This window comes from Brachyhypopomus gauderio, chromosome 21 (assembly GCF_052324685.1).
Source record: "Brachyhypopomus gauderio isolate BG-103 chromosome 21, BGAUD_0.2, whole genome shotgun sequence".
Classification (NCBI taxonomy): Eukaryota; Metazoa; Chordata; class Actinopteri; order Gymnotiformes; family Hypopomidae; genus Brachyhypopomus; species Brachyhypopomus gauderio.
In genome coordinates, this window is record NC_135231.1 from 7,332,980 (window position 1) to 7,357,818 (window position 24,839).

General features: G+C 46.6%; 1 protein-coding gene and 1 long non-coding RNA gene across 2 annotated transcripts in view; one reads left to right on the forward strand and one right to left on the reverse strand.

Moving 5' to 3' along the window:
* The window catches only part of dlgap4a (discs, large (Drosophila) homolog-associated protein 4a), an 86,376-nt gene that overhangs the window by 53,617 nt on the left and 7,920 nt on the right, over window positions 1–24,839 (forward strand). Inside the window, exons 2-10 of the mRNA XM_076983730.1 lie at window positions 6,786–7,132; window positions 8,087–8,974; window positions 9,306–9,550; window positions 12,110–12,196; window positions 13,372–13,522; window positions 16,307–16,538; window positions 16,660–16,662; window positions 22,850–23,241; window positions 24,403–24,491. Coding sequence (XP_076839845.1) covers window positions 6,857–7,132; window positions 8,087–8,974; window positions 9,306–9,550; window positions 12,110–12,196; window positions 13,372–13,522; window positions 16,307–16,538; window positions 16,660–16,662; window positions 22,850–23,241; window positions 24,403–24,491 — 2,363 coding nt within the window. The 5' untranslated portion in view covers window positions 6,786–6,856. The remainder of the gene's footprint in view (window positions 1–6,785; window positions 7,133–8,086; window positions 8,975–9,305; window positions 9,551–12,109; window positions 12,197–13,371; window positions 13,523–16,306; window positions 16,539–16,659; window positions 16,663–22,849; window positions 23,242–24,402; window positions 24,492–24,839) is intronic.
* LOC143484805 (uncharacterized) lies at window positions 20,712–22,250 on the reverse strand. Its single transcript, XR_013122721.1, has 3 exons — window positions 21,936–22,250; window positions 21,269–21,384; window positions 20,712–20,956 (listed from the first exon to the last, which is right to left on the reverse strand). It is a non-coding gene; the product is annotated as an uncharacterized LOC143484805 (long non-coding RNA).

The following is a 24,839-nucleotide window of genomic DNA, read 5'->3' on the forward strand; positions in this document are numbered from 1 at the left end:
TAATTATTAGCCAGAAAGAAGCTGCGATCCTCCGTTAGTCACTCCAGAGCGCCGTGTTTCCATGACAAATGTTGGCTGCCTTCCCCACGGCGGGTTAAGTGAGCTTTTGAAGACATGTGAGTTCAGAACAGCGTGCAGTCTACACTACAGAGCAGCGGCTGGTGTAAGTGATGTTCACCTGTGCAGAGTTGCTGGTCACCATGTTTTTTTTACTCAAAATCATGGAGGAACTCTTGAGGCCTGGTCCATTTTAGGTTTACTGCAAAGCCTTGTGAAGTATGATGTAATCCCTAATTTGTCATTTTCAATATCCTCTGAAAAAAAAAATGTGAAGTGACTATTACATTTTTTTAGGTGTATAATAAAAATCCCAGCATACTAGTCCTATGAAAAATTGTAAATATGTAATTAAAAAATTGTGTTTCTTTTTCCTTCCTCACTGAGAACAGTCATGGCTTCTGGATTAACTGCTTAAAAACATCCAGTCTTTAATTGTCCCTCACGCAAACAAAACTTGAGGTGTAAACTACAAAGCTTGAGTATTTCCACCCCAGTGCAAGACACTCGTATCCTTACCAACCATTTATCTCACTTTCACACATCCTATGCTGAACCACACACGCCCAACCCAACGGCTTGAGTCATCATTCCATGGGGACGTGTGACATAACTATTTTTCACACACTTTGACATCTCCCTTCTCGGCGCTGAGAACAGGCGTGCGTGTGTGCGTGAGCGTGGGCCAGCGAGAGGGCCGGCACGCAGCCCTCGTGGAGGTGCCGCTGGCCCATAATCTCCCGTGAGCCTGAGGGCCAGGCCCCAGAACCCCCCTGAAACCTCCTGGCCCTTCTCAGCACCACGTTATTGCCAGCAAGATCAACATGGCACTGAGTTCCTGCCTTATCCCTTCAGCTTTCATGCCACGGTGTCAGTTCCAGTACACACAGTGCACAAAATACCCCAGAAAAAAAAACAGGCAAGGAAAGTCACATTTAATAAAAAACACAGAATGGAACAAAAACCATCTGCATATGTGGCTGTGCCTTGACATGAAATGCATAAAGATCTGACCTGCGATGCATTAACATAGTTAGAGAGAAAGCAGAGTGATCTCATGTTCCAACGTTCATATGTTAATAAGGAGAAATGTGAAGTTTAGAGCGATGAAGGAGCACTGGTCCAAGATCAGGGCTCTGTCTCAGGAATCTGTCCTTTAAGATATCCTTGAAAAAATAATAATCACTTAAGCTGTTGCTTTTCCTGCGACAACGTCCACTTTTCCACATGAATCAGAATGAAATCCGTGTGGGAACTCGTACTCATCCTTGCCGTGATGTTTAGCTATATTTATCTGGCTAACGTAATCAGAGATACTGAGATCAGTGTCCAGACAGAACGAGGCATCGTGCAAATTACAGAATCCATTCCTACTATGCCAAGCGATCCAAAATGATTTATACACCATTTTATTAAAACCGAGCTAAGCCACAGTTTCGCAATGAGATGCATATCCAGGGAAATTGCAAAAAATATATTGCCTTCATTAACAAACTGAGGGTGTGCTCCCTGGGCAGCTCTGTACCCTGGAGGCTCAGAGTAGGTGAAGGCTGGCGCTGGGAGCCTTAAGACCCACTCTAGCACGCCGGAAGCAGCGGTGCTACGCGGGGACTGCAGGGAGGGCCAACTGCCAGTTTCCCAGCAGGTCATGCAGCCCTGGCTCAATCGCACCAACCATCCGGCGGTCACACCATGCATCAGCTGCACCATCCAGCGGTCACACCATCCAGCGGTCACACCATCCAGCGGTCACACCATCCAGCGGTCACACCATGCAGCGGTCATACCATCCAGCGGTCACACCATGCAGCGGTCACACCATGCAGCGATCACACCATGCAGCGGTCACACCATCCAGCGGTTACACCATCCAGCGGTCACACAATCCAATGGTCATACCATGCATCAGCTGCACCATCCAGCGGTCACACCATCCAGCGGTCACACCATCCAGCATTCACACCATCCAGCGGTCACACCATCCAGTGGTCACAGCACCCTGAGGTTGCACAGCGTCTGATTACCTGTTTAGCAGCCTGCAGTTATTAAGTAACCTTGCAAATCTACTGGGTTCACTAGGTCCCTTAAGCGGTGGACGAGGGTTTCGGTAAGCTTGGATCAGTTAATAAAATTAATTGGTAGGTTGGAAAAGTGACTTGTAGATACTTGCTCATTAAGTAGTTGCTTCCTTGTTTGACTTAATTATACAATGCGTTGTGCTTTCCTGATGGCATTGGTGATGTAAATTTGAATATGATGGCTAATATAGCATTAAAATAAACAAATAAACCAAGGATAAGGGTTTCTCACATTCTGCCTCTACAACCAGCAGTGTACCAGAGTTCAGTTAATCCTTAAATGCCTCTAACATGGAGTGAAGAGTTTTTTTTTAACACCTAATTATTTTCACTACAAAGGCTGTATGATACTGATCAAGAACAATTAAATTAATGAGGTGCCAAAAAAATCTTTCGGGACTTTTACAGTTTACGGTTATATGCTAGATGTCTTAGCCAGAGGCAACACTCCAGGGAAGCCACACTGTCCTGAAGCGTAAAGCCTGTTGGCTCACAGAGCATGATTGTAAAAGGGATGCTGTATAAAGATCACCCTGGCATTGAAAGGTCATTTCCCTCTCCGGACCCTCCAGGCACCGATGGCAAGCCACTCCCCTCAGATCTGATTGGAGAGAAGTGGCAGAAAGGGAGGGTGGGAGAGAGGGAGGGCGGGACAAGGAGGTGTGGGATGAGGAGCAGAAGTGATTGATGCTAGTGATCAAAGCCTCATCTGTGAAGCGCGGTGGCATGGCCGTGTATGGCTGCCAAGGGAATTTGCCTTCATGGATGATGTAACCACAGGCAGGAGCAGAGGGATGAATGTGTGGCGTGTGCAAAGGCGCTGAGACCGCCGTTCCAATCCCGCCGAACCCTGAATGGACTGTGATTCCCCCTGCAGCAGGATAATGACCTGAAAAACGTCTAAAGCAATGGAGGATTTCAGCATTTAAAAAAGGGTGCAGTTCTTTACCGGCCAAGCCAATCACACAGAACCTGTTAGGAGTATATTTCACTTAGTGAAGGCTGAATGTGAAAAAGTTCCCCAAATAGTCAGGAACGGAATAACCCACTCAAATTCTTATATAGGTCACTCAATGTGTAAATACCCTTGAAGGAAAACTGACATTCTGCACTTCAACTTCATAGTCATTGTTTTGTTTCTAGTCCAGCGTGCAGGAGTATAGTACCGAAATAACAAATACTGCCTCATTACTGGAGGCACAGTGTTCAGGTGCTGATAAAACTCTCAGGGCTTCACCTTCTACCACTATCACGATCTGCTAGATGTGGGACAGTATGCGTTTACTGGGTATGATGCTTTTTGAGGTTTTTAATGAAGCATTTTAATGCTTCTTTGTCATATCCTGCTTTCCAAAGTCGTCTTTTCAGCTGTCTTTCAATGAAGCTTTTTATTGTAATACACATGACTCAGATACACAAGCTTCGCAGTTTTGACGATTAGAGTGCTTTATGTGAAATGAATGCAATGAATGCTTTTTCAACAAGATACTCATTAACGTTAATGTTTATTTCGAAATAATTAAAAGTCGCAGAGTGAACGTCAGGCTCAGGAGAGAGTGTTATATCTGGTTGAGTGGGCTCTGCTGTTTTCTTTGTGAAGGGGTCATGGATCTGACGCTGCCTTTCTCGCTGGTCCACAGGGAGGATTAAACATGCCTGCATCAATGCAGAAGTTTGACATTGAATGTGACTATGTGAAATTGAACCAAAGCCTCAAACAAAACCTGTGTGGCAGCGTGGGTCGTCTCTGACAGAAGACCCTCAGCTCTTTATTTGTTTGTTTATTTATTTGATTTAATCATGCTGCCTATGTCATCGCTTGTGAGCTCTTACGAGAGTTCCTTCTGATCCTGAAATCACTTGACAATGAACTGCTAATCTTCAATGAGCAAAAATCCCCATATCTTCAGGATAACTTTTTGATGGAGAAAAGTGCTGCTGACAGCTGTTTGGGCCATTTGGCTCATGTTGCAATAATATAAGTATGAGTATTACTAATAAAATAAGTATGAGTATTACTAAATTTGCTTTTGACTGTATTGATAGTACCTATAAAGCTGAACTAATGTTGGCTGGCTACTTAATGGCAGTACACTATTTATGAGCTGTTGAGCTGGGAGGTCTGAAGAAACCATGGTGTTGATTTGTGCAGCGTGTGTGCATTGTCAGAGGGGAAGACATTTCGCTGCAATTTACAGCCCAGCCAAGAGCTGCTCTCTGTATTGGCTTCTGTCTTTGAATCTTTTTGCAATCACCAAGCCCCTTAGCTCCAGAAGCAGTGGTCTGAGGAACACCCCTCCTCCTCCACCACCACCATTGCTTTGTTAAACACAGCCCTTAGACACATCTCAGGTTCCGTAATGATTTCTTAAGTCATCCGCCCCAGTGTGGAAGCTCCATGCACCTCCAGGGAGGACTGGGATCTATATAAAACTCTGCTGCAGATGGTACGCTTCACTTCCTCCCCTCGTTCGCCACGCGACATGGCCATCGCCATAACATTTTAATGAGCTCCGGTACAGTTAAGACACCCCTCCGCCGTGCAGCTGCCTTTGAGGCTACTCTGCAGCGCCTCTTTGTGGTCACCTTGTCAATTGCAGGGTACGTGGTAGTGGATGGAGTGTCTTGATTGGCAGATGGTCTAGCCTATCAGGCCTGGAGGACAAAGGGGGAGAGATCTCTGTCAGCCTGTTTCTTGGAGTTATTTGTCTAAACAGTTTGCTGGTCCATCAGGGCATATGTCATGCTGTTTACCTGAGGTACATATGGCAATTTTATCTTCCTGTAGACAATATTTCAGTCTATTTAACTGGAGAGACACTGCATCTGTGCAATTGTTTACAGAAATGTCTATACCGTTTTTTAATGCATTATCCTAGGGGCAGTAATTCACTTTTAGAGTGTGCATGATTATAAGTGAACAGATACAAGCTGTTCATAGGAGTGTCAGTGCTGGTCATTTATGGTGCTTCTTTCTCTGGTAATACAAAGGTTGAAGACAGGGTTTAAAAAGTGGTCAAAGAGCTCTTCTGGGCTGGAACGGAAGAGCAACAAAGCTCTAAAATGAAACCTCCGCCTCCTTGCTAAGGATTCTGGGTACGTTTGGTTAAGCTGATGATCACCATTGTGTAATGGAGTTCCATCAGCATCAGTAGTCAAGTAAATATTATTTATATAGTGCTTTACAACACAAAGCAGCTTTACAAGCGCATGGGTCCAGATCCCTAATGAGCAAGCCAGGGACGACAGTAGCAAGGAAAAACTCCCTAGGCAGAGATTAAAAAGAAACCTTGGGAGGACCAAGACTCTAAAAGGGAACCCGTCCTCCATTGGGCGGCCCAGCTAGAAGCAGTCTATATATCAGCAGACAGACTTGGTCCATCGGCAGTAATAAGATAGCAGTAAGTTAAGCAATTTACTAACCCTAACTAAACATGACATTGAGAGATTCCTAAGAGTGTGGCTAAAGGATTCTGCTAAATCCCAGTCCAAATCTATTTGGATCACCACTGCTCTCCCATCTGTAGCATTTACTTGAGGGTAAGGAGTCAGGGGCTTTGGTCCAGGGCTTCTGTGCTCCGTGTTGTTGGTAATGACAGGGCTTTGCTGTTCCTGGAGCCAGCCCTGGAAACATCAGGAGTTCTCCATCTACAGTGCATTCTGAAGGCTTCAGAAGGGGATGGAATTAAACCGCATCTGAAGAGGCCAAGAAACAGATGCAGAAGTGATTGCCAAGAGGTCATGGCTCCTTGTCAACGAAGCCCGCAGCGGGAACGAAGCCCGCCAAAGTCTCGGCGTCTATGCTCACGTCCCTGTAGCCGCACCGGCGGCCGAGCACAGAGGCTGACGTCGCATGCTGAGTGCGCTGTTTTTTTTTTAAAGGGGGGGGGGTGGTTTGATCCGGAGGTTAGGCAGCTGCTAGCTGAATGTTAACAAGCCTCTCAGCCTCCCCCGATGGCCCGATGAGTCATCGGGCCCGTGGAACCGCACCGCTCTAGCCCCGCAAGCGCGGAGAGGGCGCGAGCGTGCGCGAGCGCTAGCCGCGTGCTCGGCATGCTAATGGTGCGCTTTGTGCCTGCCGCGGAGAGAATGTCGCTGATTTCATGAATGGGGTCCCAAGAGGCGGCGAACGCAGCTGGGGTCGGCCTCGAACAGCAGCGGCTGCGTCGCGGGCAATTCAAGCGTTAAGATAAACGTCCCTGGCACATTCAGGAGGGGATGAATTACGCCGAGCTCAATAGGTAGCAAAAGACGCAAGAGAGCAGGAAGCAAGGTTAGGAACCTCACTGGTGCTGTGAATGACATTCAGTGAATGACATAGGCTGCGATTCTACAACGAGGCTAAAGTCTATTTGGGCGACATGTGATGGAATGTATGATGCAAATATATAAAAAATTAGCTGGAGTCTCTGGTTTGTTTAAATTCACTGTATGTAATAAATATGTTCTTTCTGTCATTCAAAGATATTTGTGTGTCACAGACCTTTTTATATCTTACTTATTTGAAAAACTTTTGCAAATGTGTTTTATCAAACAAAGAATATGCCGAACTCTTATTGTTATGATCCTGACTGGATCTGAACACTTATGCTTTTAAGGAAATGGGCCTTTATTGGTGATGTCATTCTCTCTTTTTTGTCTCTCCACTAGGGGGCGGCCTTCAGGGCTGTAGTTTCATTCGAGTCGGGAACATGTTCTAGAGGAGAGGCTGCGTAGCAAAGATGAAAAGCTTAGGGGCCAACCGAAGCCGCCACCTGTCCGACTCGTGCGGGCCCACGGCAGGACCCCAGGAGCCAATATGCCCCCTGACCCCGGACCCCCACACCACATACCTGCTCACCCCCACCATCAACCACTATGGCACACTGGAGCAGCACATGCACGCCTTCCCCCCGGCCAGCCCCGTTGGCCTGCAGCCCGACTGCCTGCTTCCCCTCAGTGCCCAGCTGACCAGCAGCGGTGCCTTCCAACACTTCCAGTTCCCTCCCCAGACACAGGTAGGACCCTTTTCAGAGTTCGCATGGGTTAAACATCTGTTCAACTCACAGATAAAAAAAATACCGAACTGATATGAGTACCAAACTCTGTATGAGTTGGGTTTTTACCCTTTCTGTGAAACACCTCCATTTGTTAGTGCTATATATGCATTGTTCCACATTAGTTTGGAATTCTTGCTTAGCGAAAATCTCTTTCAGCTTTTCTTAGGTTTGAATAGTGTTTCATTTCAGAAGTAAGATGACTGTTCAGTTCCTTTAAAAGAACTTACAATGAAATATACAAAGGTGATTTTAAATTACTACCACTGGCTAGCCTCTCTACAAAAGTGCAATGCATTGTTCGCTTAACTGCACAAGAATCATCCTTATCTTGCTCTCTGTTACTACTCCGCTAACAATATGGTTGTCTTAACTGTACAGACTTTAGCCCAGGTCTACAATATCAAGCTCGAAATTGCTGTCTGTTTTTCATTTAGCATTTCATCTAAATATTGTTAGCATTGCTAGGCTACATCCTGTTCAGACTACATGTTTATTCTTTTGTTGTGTTTTTGTTGTACTGCCTCAGAATAAGCGAAGACGTAATATTTTACTTCTTCATACTGACCTATTCATTATTCTGCCACTGTTTTTATTCTGTTAAATTCTGTTTTATGTTAAACGTTCGTTTTATGGGTGGCCCAAATTTTTTACAGCCTAGGGCCACAAAAGGGTTTTATCTAGCACTGGGTTGCCAAGGTGATTGGAATATAACAGTGGCTCCAAACCTCCTCGGGGACCCACATATTTTTTTCTCTTCATTCCTTCAGCGACCCTGACCAGGTGATCTGGTTGGGCTGAAATGAACAGTGTAGAGTGTCTGGGCTCGGGGGACAGGGCTGGTATTACATTAGGGCAGGTAGACGGGACAGCGGGAGGGTTGTGATTCTGTGCCTCATTGCTGTGGTCCTCTAGCAGCAGGCTTGCTTGCTTCAGCCGGGCAGCCGACCCCTCACCACCTCCATGTCGGTGGGCATGGGTCTGGGTCTGGGCCTGTCCGCTCCCCCGATGATCAGCAGCGGGACGGCCACCATCTCCTCAGCAGCGGCGGCCAAGATGAACCGTCTCCCCGCGAGCCTGCTGGACCAGCTGGAGCGGCACCTGCCCCTGCAGAGGGACGGGTTCAGCACGCTGCAGTTCCACCGGCGTAGCCGCGGGGCCAAGCAGCGCAGCGAGAGCCCCGGACGCATCCGCAACCTGGTGCACTCCGTGCAAAGGCTTTTCACCAAGGCCCCGGCCGGCGAGGGCCCGACGGGCAAAGGCGGCGGGCAGGGCGTGGACGGGGGCAGGGCGGCACGCCGCAGCAAGAGCAAGGACCGGGCCAAGACGGAGGGCGCCAAACGCCGGGCCCGGCCCAACCTCTCCGGGTTCTGGAGCTCGGACGACGCGCTGGAGGATGAGACGGCGACACCGCCGATGTCCGCGCAGGTGGCCGTCGCCTACCGCAACCCGCTGACCATGATGACGCTGGGACGGGTGTCGGACCAGGCGCCGGCCCGGCCCAACGTGCAGGGCTACAACACCATCGCCACCCACTCGCTCAGGACCTCCCAGAGCAGCGGGGACCTGAAACCCCAGGCTGCAGTAGCCATGGCAGGAGTGGCTGTGGCGGGGATGGGACCGGGGACAGCGCCCCCTGCTGGAGGCCAGGTAGGGGACGGCACGGTGGTGAAGAGGGGATCGTGGTCAACGCTGACGCTCAGCCAGGCCAGGCAGGTGGTGCAGAAGGGCACGGCCACATTGAACCGGACACTGCTCAAAACCAAGTCCTGCCACCAGGATCTGGCCTGCAACTTCCTGCAGGTAATGCTGTGTGTGTGTGTGTGTGTGTGTGTGTGTGTGTGTGTGTGTGTGTGTGTGTGTGTGTGTGTGTGTGTGTGTGTGTCAGACACACTGACAGGAAGGAAAAGTGGGGGCATTGTCCAGGTTGACTCAAACTGATTACATAATGTTGAACAAAGTGGAGGATTAAAGGGAATCATTAAAAAAACAAAGTTATTTGTGCACCCACCCAGTCAAATTACATTAAGAGAAGTTAGGAGTTAAGCATCATTAATGGCTGGTTATTTGCCTGTGAATCCACAGGGAGTAGCTCAGTGAGAATGAGGAGAAGTTCCCCCTGCTGTTTTCCCAGGTGCCTCTGGGGGACATGAGTGGGACGCTGGGTAAGGCGGGCGGCGGGGGGCCCGGGGACATCCCATGTCGGAGAATGCGCAGCGGGAGCTACGTCAAAGCCATGGCAGACACCGAGGACAGCGATGAATCTGAGGGTCCCCCCTCGCCGAAACCCTCCCCCAAATCAGCCGCACGTCGCCAGAGCTACCTGAAGGCCACACAGCAGTCCCTCAGCGAGCAACAACCACTCCCTCCACCTCGCAAGTGAGTGACACACACACACACACACACAAAAAAAACACTCTTTCATGGTGCAGCAACCAGGCACAATGTTAGTGATACACTCACACACTCACACTAACACACAAATACTCCCTCACTGAACAGCAACTACATCTTCCACCTTGCAAATGAGTGATGCACACACACACACACACACACACACTCACACACAAAAACGCTCTCTCATGGAATAGCAACCACCCCCCACCTCGATGTTAGTGACCAACATACACACATAGACACACACACACACAAAACACTCCCTCAATGAGCAGCAACTGTATCCTCCATCTTGCAAGTGACACACACACTGTACTCCCTCAGTGAGGAAACATGGTGGTAAACACACACACACACACACACACACACACACACACACACACACACACACACACACACACACACACACACACACACACAGACTTACACACACAGTACTCTCTCAGTGAGCAGCAACACCCTTCTCCACCTCGCAAGTGAGGGAACATAGTGGTAAACACACACACACACACACACACACACACACACACACACAGACTCACACACACATTCACACACGTGTAGCTTTGCCCTAGAAAGAGTAGTGTTTCTCTGTTCTAATTCAGAAGTTAATTAACTTCCTTGCATACACTGAATCAGGCATGTCAGGGTGACATCTACTAAAGCTAAAACATTAGGCTTGGTGTTTTATCAAAAATAAGAAAAATGTTCTTTTTCATGAGAAATTGCATTTTTCTGTGTTCTGTTCAGTTCCAGTATGTTATTAAAAATGCTCTATGCACTGCTTCCGGGACAGGAATCTGCTCTGATATTATTTATGAGCACTGTCACTGCATCTGTGTGGTGCACTCTGCTGAGTACAAAGTACAAAGTCTGTTGGGTGTCTGAGCTTAATTAGCCGTTGAAGAAATGCAATAAGAAGTAAGTACCTCTCCAAAAGCAAAGCGAAGCACTTACATTTTGTCTTACTTTTTATCCTTTTAACCCAACAAACAAAGTTAGATGCTAGTTAGACTAACCAGTGTTGGCAAGTAACACTTATGACCAGGAGAGGGCACTCTCTTGACATGTTGGGTGCATTTTCCCTTTGGCGAAACTACAGAGGGATAAAAAAAAAAACACAAGAATGTATACAGCTTGATGCCAAACACCAGAGACTCCTGACATCTCACATTAAAACGGGAGACGTCATGGAGAAGAAACTGCAGGATGCTGAGGGTGGTACCTCCAAGGTTATGGATACTCCAAACCACAACGATTTGAACTTGGAACTAAATGATTTTGTATCATTTGCTCCCACTGAACTGAATACCACACAGCAACAGTAAGGACTGTCAGCCAAGATGCCTTTTACATGTGCTTGCGTGTTGTCGTGCAGAAGTGTTTCCTTAACGTTACCTCTATCATGGAAGTAACTGAACATGCTGAAATAAAGATGGCTTCAGTAGAAAGTAGAGTGTGATATTACTTAAATCAACAACTCAGGTAAAAAGCAGAGAGCAGCATGATGACAGAAATCTCAATTCATGCTAACAACAACGTTATGTAGTGAATCGGTGTGTAATATTGGACACAGGACAAGATTTCCACTGGCAGGACAAGAACTGGTATCTTTGAACTCTGACAGGATTTAGTTAAGACTTCTGCCTTGTGTCAAAGTCGGCTTTTCTTTCTTTCTTTAGAATATCAATTAGAATGGGGACTAGAGCAATCACACTGTGTGAAATCTGAATTTGATCAAGGTGTAATAGTCTTGCTGGCAAGCTCTCTGGCTCAGAGATCGTCTTCATTTAAGAAATGGGCAGGATATACCACACCTCTTCTTTTGCTCCTTGTCCTCTTGAACAATCTCAAAGGTAAAGACAACCCATCCTTTCTCCAACGGCTCAACAGAGTCAGGTATAAAAAAGAAAGAAGAAAGCTTCTTTCAGGTCACCAGAAAGCACAAAATGTTGCTTCTTCAGCCGGCTTCTAAGCAGAGTACCAGAGCCAGTCTCTAGAATGGATCAATGTCCTTGTAGTTCTTCATGTTCTTGTATAATGGTCCACTTTTACCTCCAACTGCCCCCATCCCCACCTCCACCCCTCCTCTACGACCTCCACCCCTCCTCTACGACCTCCACCCTTCTTCTATGACCTCCACCCCTCCTCTACGACCTCCACCCCTCTTCTACGACCTCCACCCCTCCTCTACGACCTCCACCCCTCCTCTACGACCTCCACCCCTCTTCTACGACCTCCACCCCTCCTCTACGACCTCCACCCTTTTCTATGACCTCCACCCCTCCTCTACGACCTCCACCCCTCTTCTACGACCTCCACCCCTCCTCTACGACCTCCACCCCTCCTCTACGACCTCCACCCTTCTTCTATGACCTCCACCCCTCCTCTACGACCTCCACCCCTCTTCTATGACCTCCACCCCTCCTCTACGACCTCCACCCCTCCTCTACGACCTCCACCCGTCCTCTACGACCTCCACCCCTCCTCTATGACCTCCACCCCTCCTCTACGACCTCCACCCCTCTTCTACGCTGCCAGAGCCCACTTCTGCGCTCTCACACAGGAGCGCTTTGGGCTGATGTGGGCCCCTCTGCAGAGTGCCCAGTCCGTGCAGCACCTGGGAAGGTCAGTGCCATGGAACCCCCCCCCCCCCACGCGCCCCCCACCCCCCCACCCAAGCACTACCCATCCATCTGAGCTGCTAAGGCCATAACTCCGTCCTGACACCACCCGAACACCACCTTCCCTCAGCAGAGGACATGACTCCACCGTGACTTCACACAACACTCTCTTGCTCCTCCACCTAACTCCCCTGTACCTTAAGTGACTCTAAAATGAATGGAGCTGAAGATAATGTGATATGAGAATTTCTTCTCACCCAATATCTGGGTTTTGGTACAATTGGCAATGATTTAAAGATTTGCCCTTGATTTGAAATTAAAGGAGATCTCCAAACCTTTGCAAATGATTAGGATGCAATTCATCTGGTTGGTACCACCTACATCTAACCGTAGTATTAAAAGGTTAGGCAAAGAAAAGAAGGAATGTGGGAGAGGTTCTGATCGAGGTCCTATTCTGGGAGGGCGCTGACTCATGCGACTTAACCATACACCTTTATGCACCTCCATGATCGCTAGCAACTCATTTCTGCTAATCACCCACAACACATTCCCAGAGCACTTCCTGAGCCCTCTCTGACCCCACAAAGACCATAGTCTGTTAGCCCGGTCCACTAACCCCCCCCCACTATTAACCACGCACACACCGGGCAGAGGAGAACATCATGATGCTGAGTGACTGAGCTTTAAGTGAACTCTGTAGATGCAACTTCACAGTTGCTCAGACAGGGATGAGCCCCTCTGCACTGTGATCATGTGCACCCACCTCTCACACGCACACACACACACACTCACACGTGCATGTGCATTGAAATTCAAGCCCAGTCTAAAATTGCTACCTCTCCAGTGCCAGTTATTGGTACTGCAAAGCCCTGGCCTGTCCAACAAGCACGGCGATACACAAGCGTCTGTTCACCACACACTCTGCTGCTACACATCAACCTGGTCCTGAGGCAGGAGTAATGCTTTTTCAGCAATTACTGCTGTGGGCTTTGTATAATCCAATCAAATGTCTGTGATGCTATGTCTTGCCTCTGTTCTTGTTAAGCTATGAGAATTGCGGACAGGCCGCAGGTGAGTGGCTCCTCTGGGAGTGATCAAAGCCCTTTTCTCCTGTCTTCCCGTCCATCCTTCCTCCTCCTCCTCCTCTTCCTCCTTGTCTCTCCTTGCCCTTGCCCCCAGCTGTCTGCCGTCTCTGCGTGAGCTCACCACCAACCGCAGCCTGGATAACCTGGACTGCCTGGTGGGTCAGAGTGATGTCCAGCACTGGGAACCAGACGGGAGGTTCGGCCAGAGCTACTCCACCCTGGGCCGAAGCTCTGGCATCTGCCAGGTCGGCTAGTTCTCTTTCTCACTCTTGCTTTCTCTTTTCCCCTCTTTATCTCTCTCTTTCTCTCCTCCTCCTCTTTATATCTCTCTCACTCCCCCTCTTTGTCTCTTTGTCTCACCCAGCGTCTCTGGTTGACACTTCCATGGTAATTTCACCTTACAGTGTCTAAACATTGGGTGTGATGCTTCTGTGAAAGTGTGTGTTTAAATATGTGCTTAATGTGTGAGATATGTGAGATATGTGTGAGTTAATTAAACCGTAGTTATATTTCAATGCATATTTGGAAAAATAAATTTGTTAATGTCTGTTCCTCTGTGGCCACTCACTACATTTTAAATCCGTGTAATGAAACCATGGCTTCAGGGTCACAAGGGTCAGTCAGTGTTCCAAAAAATGACTGCTAATGTCTTGCTTTACAGTTTTTTTTTTTTTTTTTTTTTTTACAATTTTTACAGTTATTTGACAATGAGGGTGGAATGATCCTGAAAAACACTGAGATGTGTGCACGTCCAGCTGTGTTTTGTTTCATGGGAGATTTTGAGACACAGAGCTGCTTGAAATCCCATAACTGTTTCCTTTCTTGCTCTGAGGAGCTCGTCTTATCCCAGTCTTTAGAGATGCAGAATGTCCCCCAGCAGAAAAAACACACCTACCGAAACTCTATTCTAGGTGATGAGATAATTTTCGCTTGGGATCAGATCCGCAGATTTCAATTTTACATTTTTTAAGGAGCACATCCGGCTAAGGTTTAAAAAAAATACTTTATTTCTTATGGTGGCACAATTCTATCAGTCATCATATTGTTTTGCTTTTCTTCTCCCTGACATAATCTGGGCTGCTTTGTTGTATGCCTGAGGAAAGGTAGAAATGGCTGAGGTGGTGTTTGCTTTCAAGCCAAGATTTAGGAAGCACCCACACACAAGCGAACCAAGAAGTGAATCCATTTGGAACTAGACATTTCACAGTTTCCTGCACTGGCTTGTATTTCTGCAGCATGGTCTATTTGAGATCAGCCTCTCAGTTTGCTGTTGGCGTCGGTGGGTGAACTGTTTCTCCCAGTGGCTCTCAGCTTACAATAACTGGTGTTTGCTTCTGTGTTTACCTTTAATTATAATACCCGGTCTTCACAGACACACAAAAAAAGTGGAGTAAAATAACAGCACCACTCCCATCCTCTCCCAGTGTTTTCGGAAACGCTATCCGCTGGTTGGACAAATGGAACCGTCTCTTATTTTCCCCACATGAACCAGGCGGAGTCCCAGTGTGCAGAGCAGCTTCTGCCTCCGTTTCCCAGCCTGTCTGACCAGTCATATTGTCTCCTGCCTGCAGGCAGAGTCATGAAGAGGTGGTTATACGTGAGGTTCAGGTAGCTCTCATATCAGACCCGGCTCACCCTTTAATGTGCTCAGATCAGACCTGGTTCACCAATTCACTTGCTCAAATCAGACCTTTTCCTCCCCTTCACCTGGTGAGATGCGACCCTGACGCAGCCTTTAGATAAAATAACTGGGACAGCAAAGGAAGGCGGTGTGGGCTGGAACTGAAAGGGTCTCTCTGCAGGCTTTTAAGAAAAGGTTTGGGCTGTTTCAGATGTTGGATGATATGTCATAAAAGAAAGAACAGCTTTGACTGTGTGTCTGCAGAAATACCCAACAATGTGACCCCTCTGCCCATACCAGCTCACTAGCTACTGTATATGGCACTAGACTCATGGACTATAGGGATCAAGTAGTTAGTGTGTAGGGCTGTTCCTGATCAGGACTGTAGGTATCAAGTAGTCATTGTGTGGAGCTGTTTCTGATCAGCCCACCAGCAAAGCGCCTTTATAAATAAAAACCATCTGTAATCTCTAATGCAGATTGGTATCATGATTTTTCTTTACCGTAAATGAAACTTCATGCAACTTCATGAAAGTGTTTGAGATGACTTGGAAAATTTGCTCCTATTTTTCTATGTGAGGTTTTTAAATATCTAAACTTGTAATTTACATGTATGTGGGGTACAAAAGATTTTGACCTGAGTAGTCTACCATTTTACATTAATTACGTGTGAATGTAAATGTGATCAGTTGTGCATGGAGCTGCAAAAAATTGGATGAAAAAAATCAGCACATGACATCTACGTACCTGCTAAATAAATACTAAATCACGTGAGTCACAAGAGCCTGTTAACCGACTGTGCTCGGCTAAGTAGTTTCATATAACCTTAGTTGTCATTTGAAGAAGGTGGAATAATATTTATTTTGCTTTAATCTTCAAACATTAACTAATTAACATTCATCTTAACTTACCTACTATCCACTAAACAGAACTAAAGTAACCATTGAGTTTCTGAAGGATAGCTGTCCTAGCTGAATGCATATATTTAAAAACAATGTTACAAAAACTGTCATATACTGTAGGCCTCCAAAGGATGTGTACATGCGTTGATAGTAACGATTCAATTCAATGTCGAAAAGTATATTTGACTTCAATATTTTTGTTCTAACTGAATGTTAATTACTGCATTAAGTGTAATTGGTTTGGGTTTTTACAATAGTTTGGATAAATTGCCACCTCTCTGCATTTAAATTTAATAAGATATAACAAATTAGTCATTTTTCTTCCTAGTCATAATTTTTATGTTACGAGTCATTCAAACACTTATCTTTCCCAGACTGCTCCAGGGTTGGTCTCCAAAACCATCAATCATTCTTACCTGCATGCCCCGCCCCCCCACACTGCCCCACAACCAGCCGCCCGTTCATTCCACGCTGCACCCCGCCTCAACCTGTGCGTCTCAACGCAGGTGGATCAGCAGGGCTTCCTGTGCTCCATGGCCTGTGGCCAGGTGGAGTCCCAGGCGGTGGAGGCGCTGGACCTGCCCACGGCGTCCTGCTTCCGGTCCCGCAGCCACAGCTACCTGCGCGCCATCCAGGCCGGCTGCTCGCAGGATGACGACACCGCGTCCGTGGACTCGTCGGTGGACGACCCCCTGCCCCCGCCCCCCGCCCCCCGCCACCACTACAGCACATCTCGCAGTAAGTTACTCCTTCACCTACACGTGCTTGCACAGCATATCGTTAAATCAGCAGGATTAAAGTTGTATCGTTATGTTAATCAGTTGAAGGCACTTTCGCACTGAAATGACTGATACAACAGTATGTCTTAATTCAACATTGCAAGGGTAATTCAACACTGCAAGGGTAATTCAACACTGTAAGCGTGATTCACCACTACAAGCTGTTGTGTATAGTTACCTGTGGTTGTTAGTGCACACTAATGCGTGCTGAGGTACCGGATGTTTGAGAAAATAATTAATCCATATGAGGATTTAATTAGTAGTGTTACATCACTATTAATCATGGGGGTCATTAAATAACTAATGCATGTATTTTTTGTAAATATTAAGAACCATTAGATACATGACGTTGCTAGTAGAAAATTCGGCACTATGTGAGAATGTCTAGAATATTATCTGGACCGCATCTGGTCTTTTCATTGTAGTTGTTGAATATGTACAATTAATGATTAAACATACTGCATCCACGCTCCTCATCAGACTTCATGCACTTATGCTGCTGACCTGTGTGCAATGTAGGTACCTTGGCCAAACTACTGTTTTATGGCCCAAACAGCCTCGTGACATTATGATGAGCAGATTAGACGCTCTTGTCTTAGACAGATGAATGTGCTTGCTTCACTGCCGTTTTTGCTCTCTCTTCTGGCCTTTTTCTTGTGTGTGTGCCCATTTGGCTGGTCATCCCAGAGCCACTCTGGGAGAATGACGAGGGTCTCCAAGCCTGGGTTGGTTGATTTTTTTCCCCTTGTACACCAGCAGTCATTGTGAGACTAGCCTAAGGTCCTGACAGACATGACCGGATTGGACAGATGCCATTGTGTTTTTGAACATCTCTAATGTGTCCTGTCCACTTTAGGCTACTTGGTATCTTTCTCCATCTCCTTTGCTTACACTAATCGCATGCGCATGGTGACATTGGAGTGGACAGGGGCAAGATGATATAGGTGTTGTGCAGCTTAAAGGCAAATGTTCATTTAAAAAGGCGATTAGAGCTAACTATTCATCTGTAACTCTAATAACGTAGCAAAGATGAATCCTAGTAACAAGACCTTAAATTATTGGCCAGGTTTATGGAGAATACAGTGGTAATAATGAATTCAAGCTGTTGCCTCACATCACACTAGCTGCAAGCTTTCAGTGAACAATATAGTCTACTTCAGTGTTCACCGTATAAAACTGGATTTAATAACTGTGTTAGTGATTTGACAGGTTCGCTCTGTTTCTGTTCATTGAGGAAAACCCTTTATAATTTTCAGTGACATCTAACGTCGATGCCTGTATAAATTATGAGGTGCATTGTTATGTGGGCAAACAAAAAAAATACAGTTAAATGAATATCCTTTTTATGCTTTCCTGGTTCGTCTTACAATTAGGAAAAATTGTCTGACAGTTATGACATTGTGTAGGCAGTGCTTTGCTCGCAACTTGTCGTTTAAAACGTCCGCTCATTTCGGGCCCGTTATTCGGCGGTCATGTGACGGGCCACTGCCCTTCTCGGCCCTCCTCATTGGCGGAGAGCGATCGCGCAGGTCTGCTGCGAACGCGGCTGGGATCCAGTGTTATTGTGACGCAGGTCAAGATCGTAAGGAATCTGCTGATTCTAATTCGATCCGGCGTCCATCGGAGCCCAATGGTGTCGAAGCGCCCAGATGCCTCGAAAACGGCGCACTCCAATCGCATGCGTTGAAACGGATTATCGGATCCTTTTCTTCTAGCGACGTGGAGCCTTGAATGCTGGAAAAGCTCTGGTTTTTGGAAGCGTTGGAAATAACAGCCGATATAAGAGAGAAATAAGAATAATAAAAAATAAAAACCTTTTCACGGATTTCGGGATTGTAACATGATGGGATCGCTATATCGCCTCTGAGTGTCTCAGGTTACTGAGAAGAGGATTGACGGTTTGACGGTAATGAATTGTTGGACTCTTGTTAAGTGTCCCAGGCGTGCAGAGGCGCAGCGCGGTGCTCCCCACGCCGCCGACTGTTGTGTCTCAGCCTCGCTGCTCACTCCGCCAGTGATGTGTTTGATGACAGTACGGGGGAAACTGTCTGGTTTATCCCCACTAACGCTAGCTTGAGACGTGCTGATGCTACGTACGGCTCTCCTCGCCGCTGGACGTGTTTTATGTCGTTAACTAGTCAGCAGGTGTTGGTGTACAGTGAATGTTTTCTCCTTATTTAGCTAACTAGCCAGCAGACCTGACCGTCCAGATTCTCACTATTCGATAGCTAGCTTAGCTAGTTAGCTAGCTCGACTGTTATTTTAGCTACCCAGCCTAATAGCTAGCTAACTTGGCTAGTTCCCTTTCCCTTCGTGAGAACAAGCAGGCTACTAGTTAGCTAAGACACCGCCGAGGTACTATAGGCGTTAGCAGCATGAACATTGGCTAGCTGCCTGTAATCAGTAACGTCCTAATGGCCACTGGACATTTAAAAGATTGGGGCTAAGATAATGCATACTACTAGGTAGCTAAATGGGGAAACTAGATTTGTTTTCCTCGCTAAGATTACTCTGAACAGCGGTCCTAACCTAAAGCTAACTAAAGTCTAAATCATCCAGCCAAATGCGAGTTAGTTACTAGGGGCAACGGGGCCGGTGAATGGGACGGTGTGAAGTACAGACGAACAAAGTGAACTTTAGCAGCTAGCTAGCTAACGCTAATCTGCATGAGGGAATGAATGACTTGGCTAGCAACTGCTTAATACTTCTGTATAATCACTAATGTATTCTCCCCGAGCCAATTAGAAAAACTACTTATAGTTTTTTTTCCTCAACACTTCGTATGTGTTTCAGTCTGCGCTGTCGCTTTGTCATATAAGTTAATTCATCAGTTTGTTGTACGCACTGGCTTGTGAGGAATACACTAGTAACTATACGGTTCTTCTCCTTGATACTTTGCTTTATGGTTGAATTCTTAGTCGTCCATGACGAGTCTCTAGTACATTGGGATACTATAGTACATACAAACGTGTTTCTGGAAATAAACTTTTGCCGTTTTATATTAGAAGAACTCTAGTTGTACAACTCCAGAAATGTACATGTGTGTAGTCTCTCGTTTCCATCAGTAGGCCTACTCCTGTGTTGTGGAGATGGACTTTAAGACTGTCACTGTGGTGCATTCAAGTCATGTCGACAATGAATAGGTGATGGTCCACTTTAAGACCTACTTTGAATATAGTAAGATCAAGTCAGATGTTTTTGCAAGCCAGTAATCACTGTAGAGGGGAAATATCAGATAGGTGCTGTAGAAAGTGATACAAATAATGTTATCCAAAATTACACTGGGATCAGTAAGCCTCCCCATTGGTTGAACTCGGTCATTATTGATGAGGCAGGTGTGTCTTTGTGTAGAAGCATGTAAAAATCTGAACAAAATAACAGGATCCTCTAAAAAGGATTGTCAGTTGCAGTCCATACGAAAATGAAATGAACTGTTTTACATATTCCTCTTTTGCAGTTTTTGTAAGTGCTAGAAGGGCTTGGTGGTTGGGTATACACCTGTGCTGAATCCTGCAATCCTTCCTACGAAGGGAAAACACTAATTTATGCATAATATTTGCATCATAACATAAAGGTCATCATGCAATGGTAAAGCGAGTATCTCACTGAACAGTCTCTCTCGGTTAAGATGATCTCAACACTGTTGTACTTTTTTTTAGTGTTGGCCTGTACAGGCTTGTGGCTGTGACTGTTACTGTCAACCCTTGATGAGAACTCAAATCCTGCAGAAGTGTCTCATTAAGTTGACAAGTTGGTTTTTGAAATTCTAAACAGTCTATTTATCTTGTTTTCAGCTGTCTAGCTGTGAATATCTGGATTTGTTTTTGCTTAATTTTTTAGTCAAATGGGCAAACTGTGATTCCAGCCCAGTGCTAGCTTGGCTTACTGATCCCAGTGTAATGTTTTAGATAACACGCTCACTTTCTACAGCACCTATCTGATATTTCCCCTCTACAGTGATTACTGGCTTGCAAAAACATCTGATTTGATCTTACTATATTCAAAGTAGGTCTTAAAGTGGACCATCACCTATTCATTGTCGACATGACTTAGCAATGACAATAATTCAAGGAGAGGGCATTCTAAGACCCTTGTGGAAATAGATGTACCCCAGTAATTTATTTTGGTGTGACAGAAACCCTGTCCCCACGCCATGCCTGCCTGCTGGACACGGCTGATTTGGCACATGGCCCTGCAGGCTTGGCAACTCCATCAGATGCTGATAACCTGGTGTCAAACCACTGCTGGGAAGCAGCCCTCACTCTCCTGCAGTGAGAGCAGACCACATTGTGCCGTCTTTTACCGGTCATAAGGCCAGACCTAGCGTTGGCCTTAGGACAGCTTTCATCAGATCAAGAGTCCAAGCAATTTTTCACCCTGCAAGTATAAACACAGCAGTAAAGATTACCATCTTTAAACTGTAAAACAGGCTTATCTTCCTCATGAAATATCAGGCCTGTGTTGTGAACTCAATTTTCTTCAGGGAATAAGCCATTTTTAATTGAGACAGAAGAACCTCCGTTAGACTTCATGCTAGCTTGAACAAGTTTTTGTGTTTAGTTAAACTTTTTTATTACCACGGTGCCTTTAAAGTTGGGACGCCTGTTAGCGCATCCATTTGGTCCATATCAGTTTTTATTACATGGCTGTTATTCTTGGTGGAGGCATTCTCTGTCTAACTTGGTCTACCTGTTTGTCATCCTGGTAAAGTGATAGCCTAATTGGCAGGGCCTTTCCCTTGGACTGAGGCATTCTGCAGGGGCTTCTGGCCATCTTGTTTTTAGCAGGAGAGGAATAGCAACCACCTGAATCGGAGATAGAAGACACATGCAAACAGAGAAACCGTAGGTGCAGAGATAGACGCAAAGCTTCCGTCTCCGGTGTCTGGCCAGCCCACATACCAGGCCTTCGGGCTGTTGAGGCATGGGTTTGTCTCTTCAACTAGAGAATTGTTCTTTGTGTTGTCAGTATCTTGCTGAAAGAGCTACTCTTGAGGTCAAATCAAGCTACTCATTTATTAGAAGTGCAGTAAGGGTGCCTACACACAAGAGACAAAAAAAGCCAGGTCTTTGGTGCATTTCAGGTAGAACGCTGTGTCACACTAGAAACGACTCTCAACTTGTGCTGTAATTGATTTTGATGTAAAGGAACGTTAATTGATGGACGAACATAAGCTGAAGTTCGAGTGAGATTTATGAAGCAGGAAAGCCTGGTCAGGGCGATATTGCAAATTAACGGCTTGAACCAACAGCAGTCTTTTTTTGCCTTTGTGTTTTCTCTCTCCAGATTTGTATATGACTATTGACATTAATGTTCTGTTGTGACTGTCCACATTTTAATCACTTTTAATACCTACCAATTTTTTCTCTCGACTTAAAATAATACAAATCCACCTCTGCGCCAAAGCTGTGTGCACGCGCCCTAAACGGACAACGCGGGCGCGCGCGTCTGGGTCCACGGCTCCGTTTATTAGTTTTCTAGCGTGTCAACAGCCCCGTTTGTTGAGTTGTTGGGAGTCTTCGTCTTGAGTGCATTTGTCGAGAGCGAACTACAAATCCCACTTTCCGGTTTAATGATTTTTTCCCCCTCAAAACGGCTACCGGCACTTTGTTAGCGCGCTAAAGGAAGCATTCCTCAGATATCTTAAACTACGGTTTGTGAAGCACGACACGCCACGGTTGTTCACTTTCCCATAGCATGCACGCATGTCAGGCATGCGAGCTATTCCGAGGCGGGGAGGGTTTTAAATGCCCGCCTTTGTTTGCGCGTTGGCGCCGCTCCTAGCGCGCGGCCTGTCGCGTCTGTTGAGCGGAGCGCGAGACAATGTTTCCCTGAGTGTGGGGCGCGTGGCGGGAGACTGGAAGAGTGTGTTCATATGCTGTCGGTTCAGGCGCCGCTTCATTGAACGATGTAGAGGCATTGTTATCTGAGCACTCCTCTTTATTGTGTGTTAACCAAGGAGGAAGACAACTAGCCTGCTTCTCGTTAAAAATGAAAGGAAACTTAGCGTTACACTTCAAAAGTACCTATCTTATTAAGCTTTCAGAGTAGTTTAGAATTGTTTTAGGACGTCAAATGTTTGGCTACAGAGTGACGGAGCAAAAAAAGCCTGTCTATAGACTTTACAGACAGTATTGTTCCATTCCACTGCCTGAGGTTTATTGCTGGAGTATTCTTCATAGCCCATGCAGTTCAGAAATGCTATTAAAAATATTATGGAGCTGACATGTTTGTTTATTTTTTCCCTCTCCCATTTCCTTATATGTCCAGCCTGCAAGAAGACTCCGCCCCCAGTTCCTCCGCGCATCAAACCCCTCATAGCGCTGACTGTTCAGAGCAGCACTGAGTCCGCTCAGGACACCTACCTGGACAGCCAGGACCAGCGCGGTGAGGCCAACAGCCAATCAGGACGCAGCAACTCCTCTGACAGCGTCACCAGCTCACGGACAGGAAGCTTAGCCAAGAGTGCCAAGCGGCCACCCCTGCTGCCCCAGGCACCAATTCCTGCCCCGCGAGAACCACCCTTGCCCCTGCCCAGTGCTAGAGTGAGCAGCCCCCCTCCGCCCTCCCCTGCTCTCGAGACTCCGCCCATAAGCATCACCCTCGTGACCGAAGAACCCCAAGCTGCTCCCAGACGAAAACTTTCATCTATCGGTATCCAGGTGCGTGTCGGTATCTCTGTTTAACTAGCGCTTTCTTTTCCGTTCTGTCGCATGGCCCTTGGTTGCTTACATAATTGTGAAAGCACGTACCGCATAACAAACACTAAAAATGCCCCAAGAAGCGGCGTGCAATAAATTCAGCTGGGAATTGCTGCTATTACGCAAATCTCCATCTGATTATTTGACCTTTTTCTAAATCTAAATAAATTGTCTTTGTTACTGTTTGTTCTGTATACTAATTGGATCCAAGTGCCAGTGGAGTTGTGGTGGAGGTTTTCTCCTCACGCCAGTGGAGTTGTGGTGGAGGTTTTCTCCTCACGCCAGTGGGGTTGTGGTGGAGGTTTTCTCCTCACGCCAGTGGAGTTGTGGTGGAGGTTTTCTCCTCACGCCAGTGGAGTTGTGGTGGAGGTTTTCTCCTCACGCCAGTGGAGTTGTGGTGGAGGTTTTCTCCTCACGCCAGTGGAGTTGTGGTGGAGGTTTTCTCCTCACGCCAGTGGAGTTGTGGTGGAGGTTTTCTCCTCACGCCAGTGGAGTTGTGGTGGAGGTTTTCTCCTCACGCCAGTGGGGTTGTGGTGGAGGTTTTCTCCTCACGCCAGTGGGGTTGTGGTGGAGGTTCTCTTCTCACGCCAGTGGGGTTGTGGTGGAGGTTCTCTCCTCACGCCAGTGGGGTTGTGGTGGAGGTTTTCTCCTCACGCCAGTGGGGTTGTGGTGGAGGTTTTCTCCTCACGCCAGTGGGGTTGTGGTGGAGGTTTTCTCCTCACGCCAGTGGGGTTGTGGTGGAGGTTTTCTCCTCACGCCAGTGGTGTGCACTGGGCTGCAGTCTAGCCTATCAGCTGACTGCACACAGTTTGCAGTCCATACAGCTTCTGTCATTAAGCTAGTGCAGCTTAAGCTGGCTACAAATATAGCTGTGTGTGTAGTTTATCAACCTTGTTTGCAGCTTATTTTCAGAATCTTGTATTTTCTTCGTAGTTTTGCTGTTTTTAAGAAACCATGTAAAGAAATGGTTGCATTGACACTTGGGTCACCCATTACAACCTTGCAGTTCACACATTCAGCTATGGGTCTGTTAACATAGTATTTTAATAGTCCAATGGTATTTGCCATGATTACAGCATTGTGTGTGTGTGTGTGTGTGTGTGTGTGTGTGTGTGTGAACAGGTGGACTGTGTGCAGCCTGTACTCAAGGAGGAACAGACCCCCACTACAAAGTTCCAGTCCATTGGCGTACAAGTGGAGGACGGCAGGCCGTAAGTCCCTTTCAGCAGATGCTTCAACTTGGAAGACTGCATCATCATCGGGGCTTGTCCTGGTTTTGGAGATCCAGCTCTGATGTCTGCGTTTCAAGCGTCATGATTGGTCACGCTGGCTCAGAATCGATGGACACATGGGCAGTAGTGTTTGCAGCAGGCCGGTCACCGATATCCATGCGAGCGTTGTCAGAGGAAACCGGTTTTGCAGGTGGTTGTCAGAATATTGTGTTGGTGGGAAAACTTTCCCTTTTCTAAGGGCTGTCCCCCAATGCTAGGTATGTTGCTTCAGTCAAACTAACATCTTGGGGGAAAAAAAGCATTGTTAGAATATATAGAATATAGGGT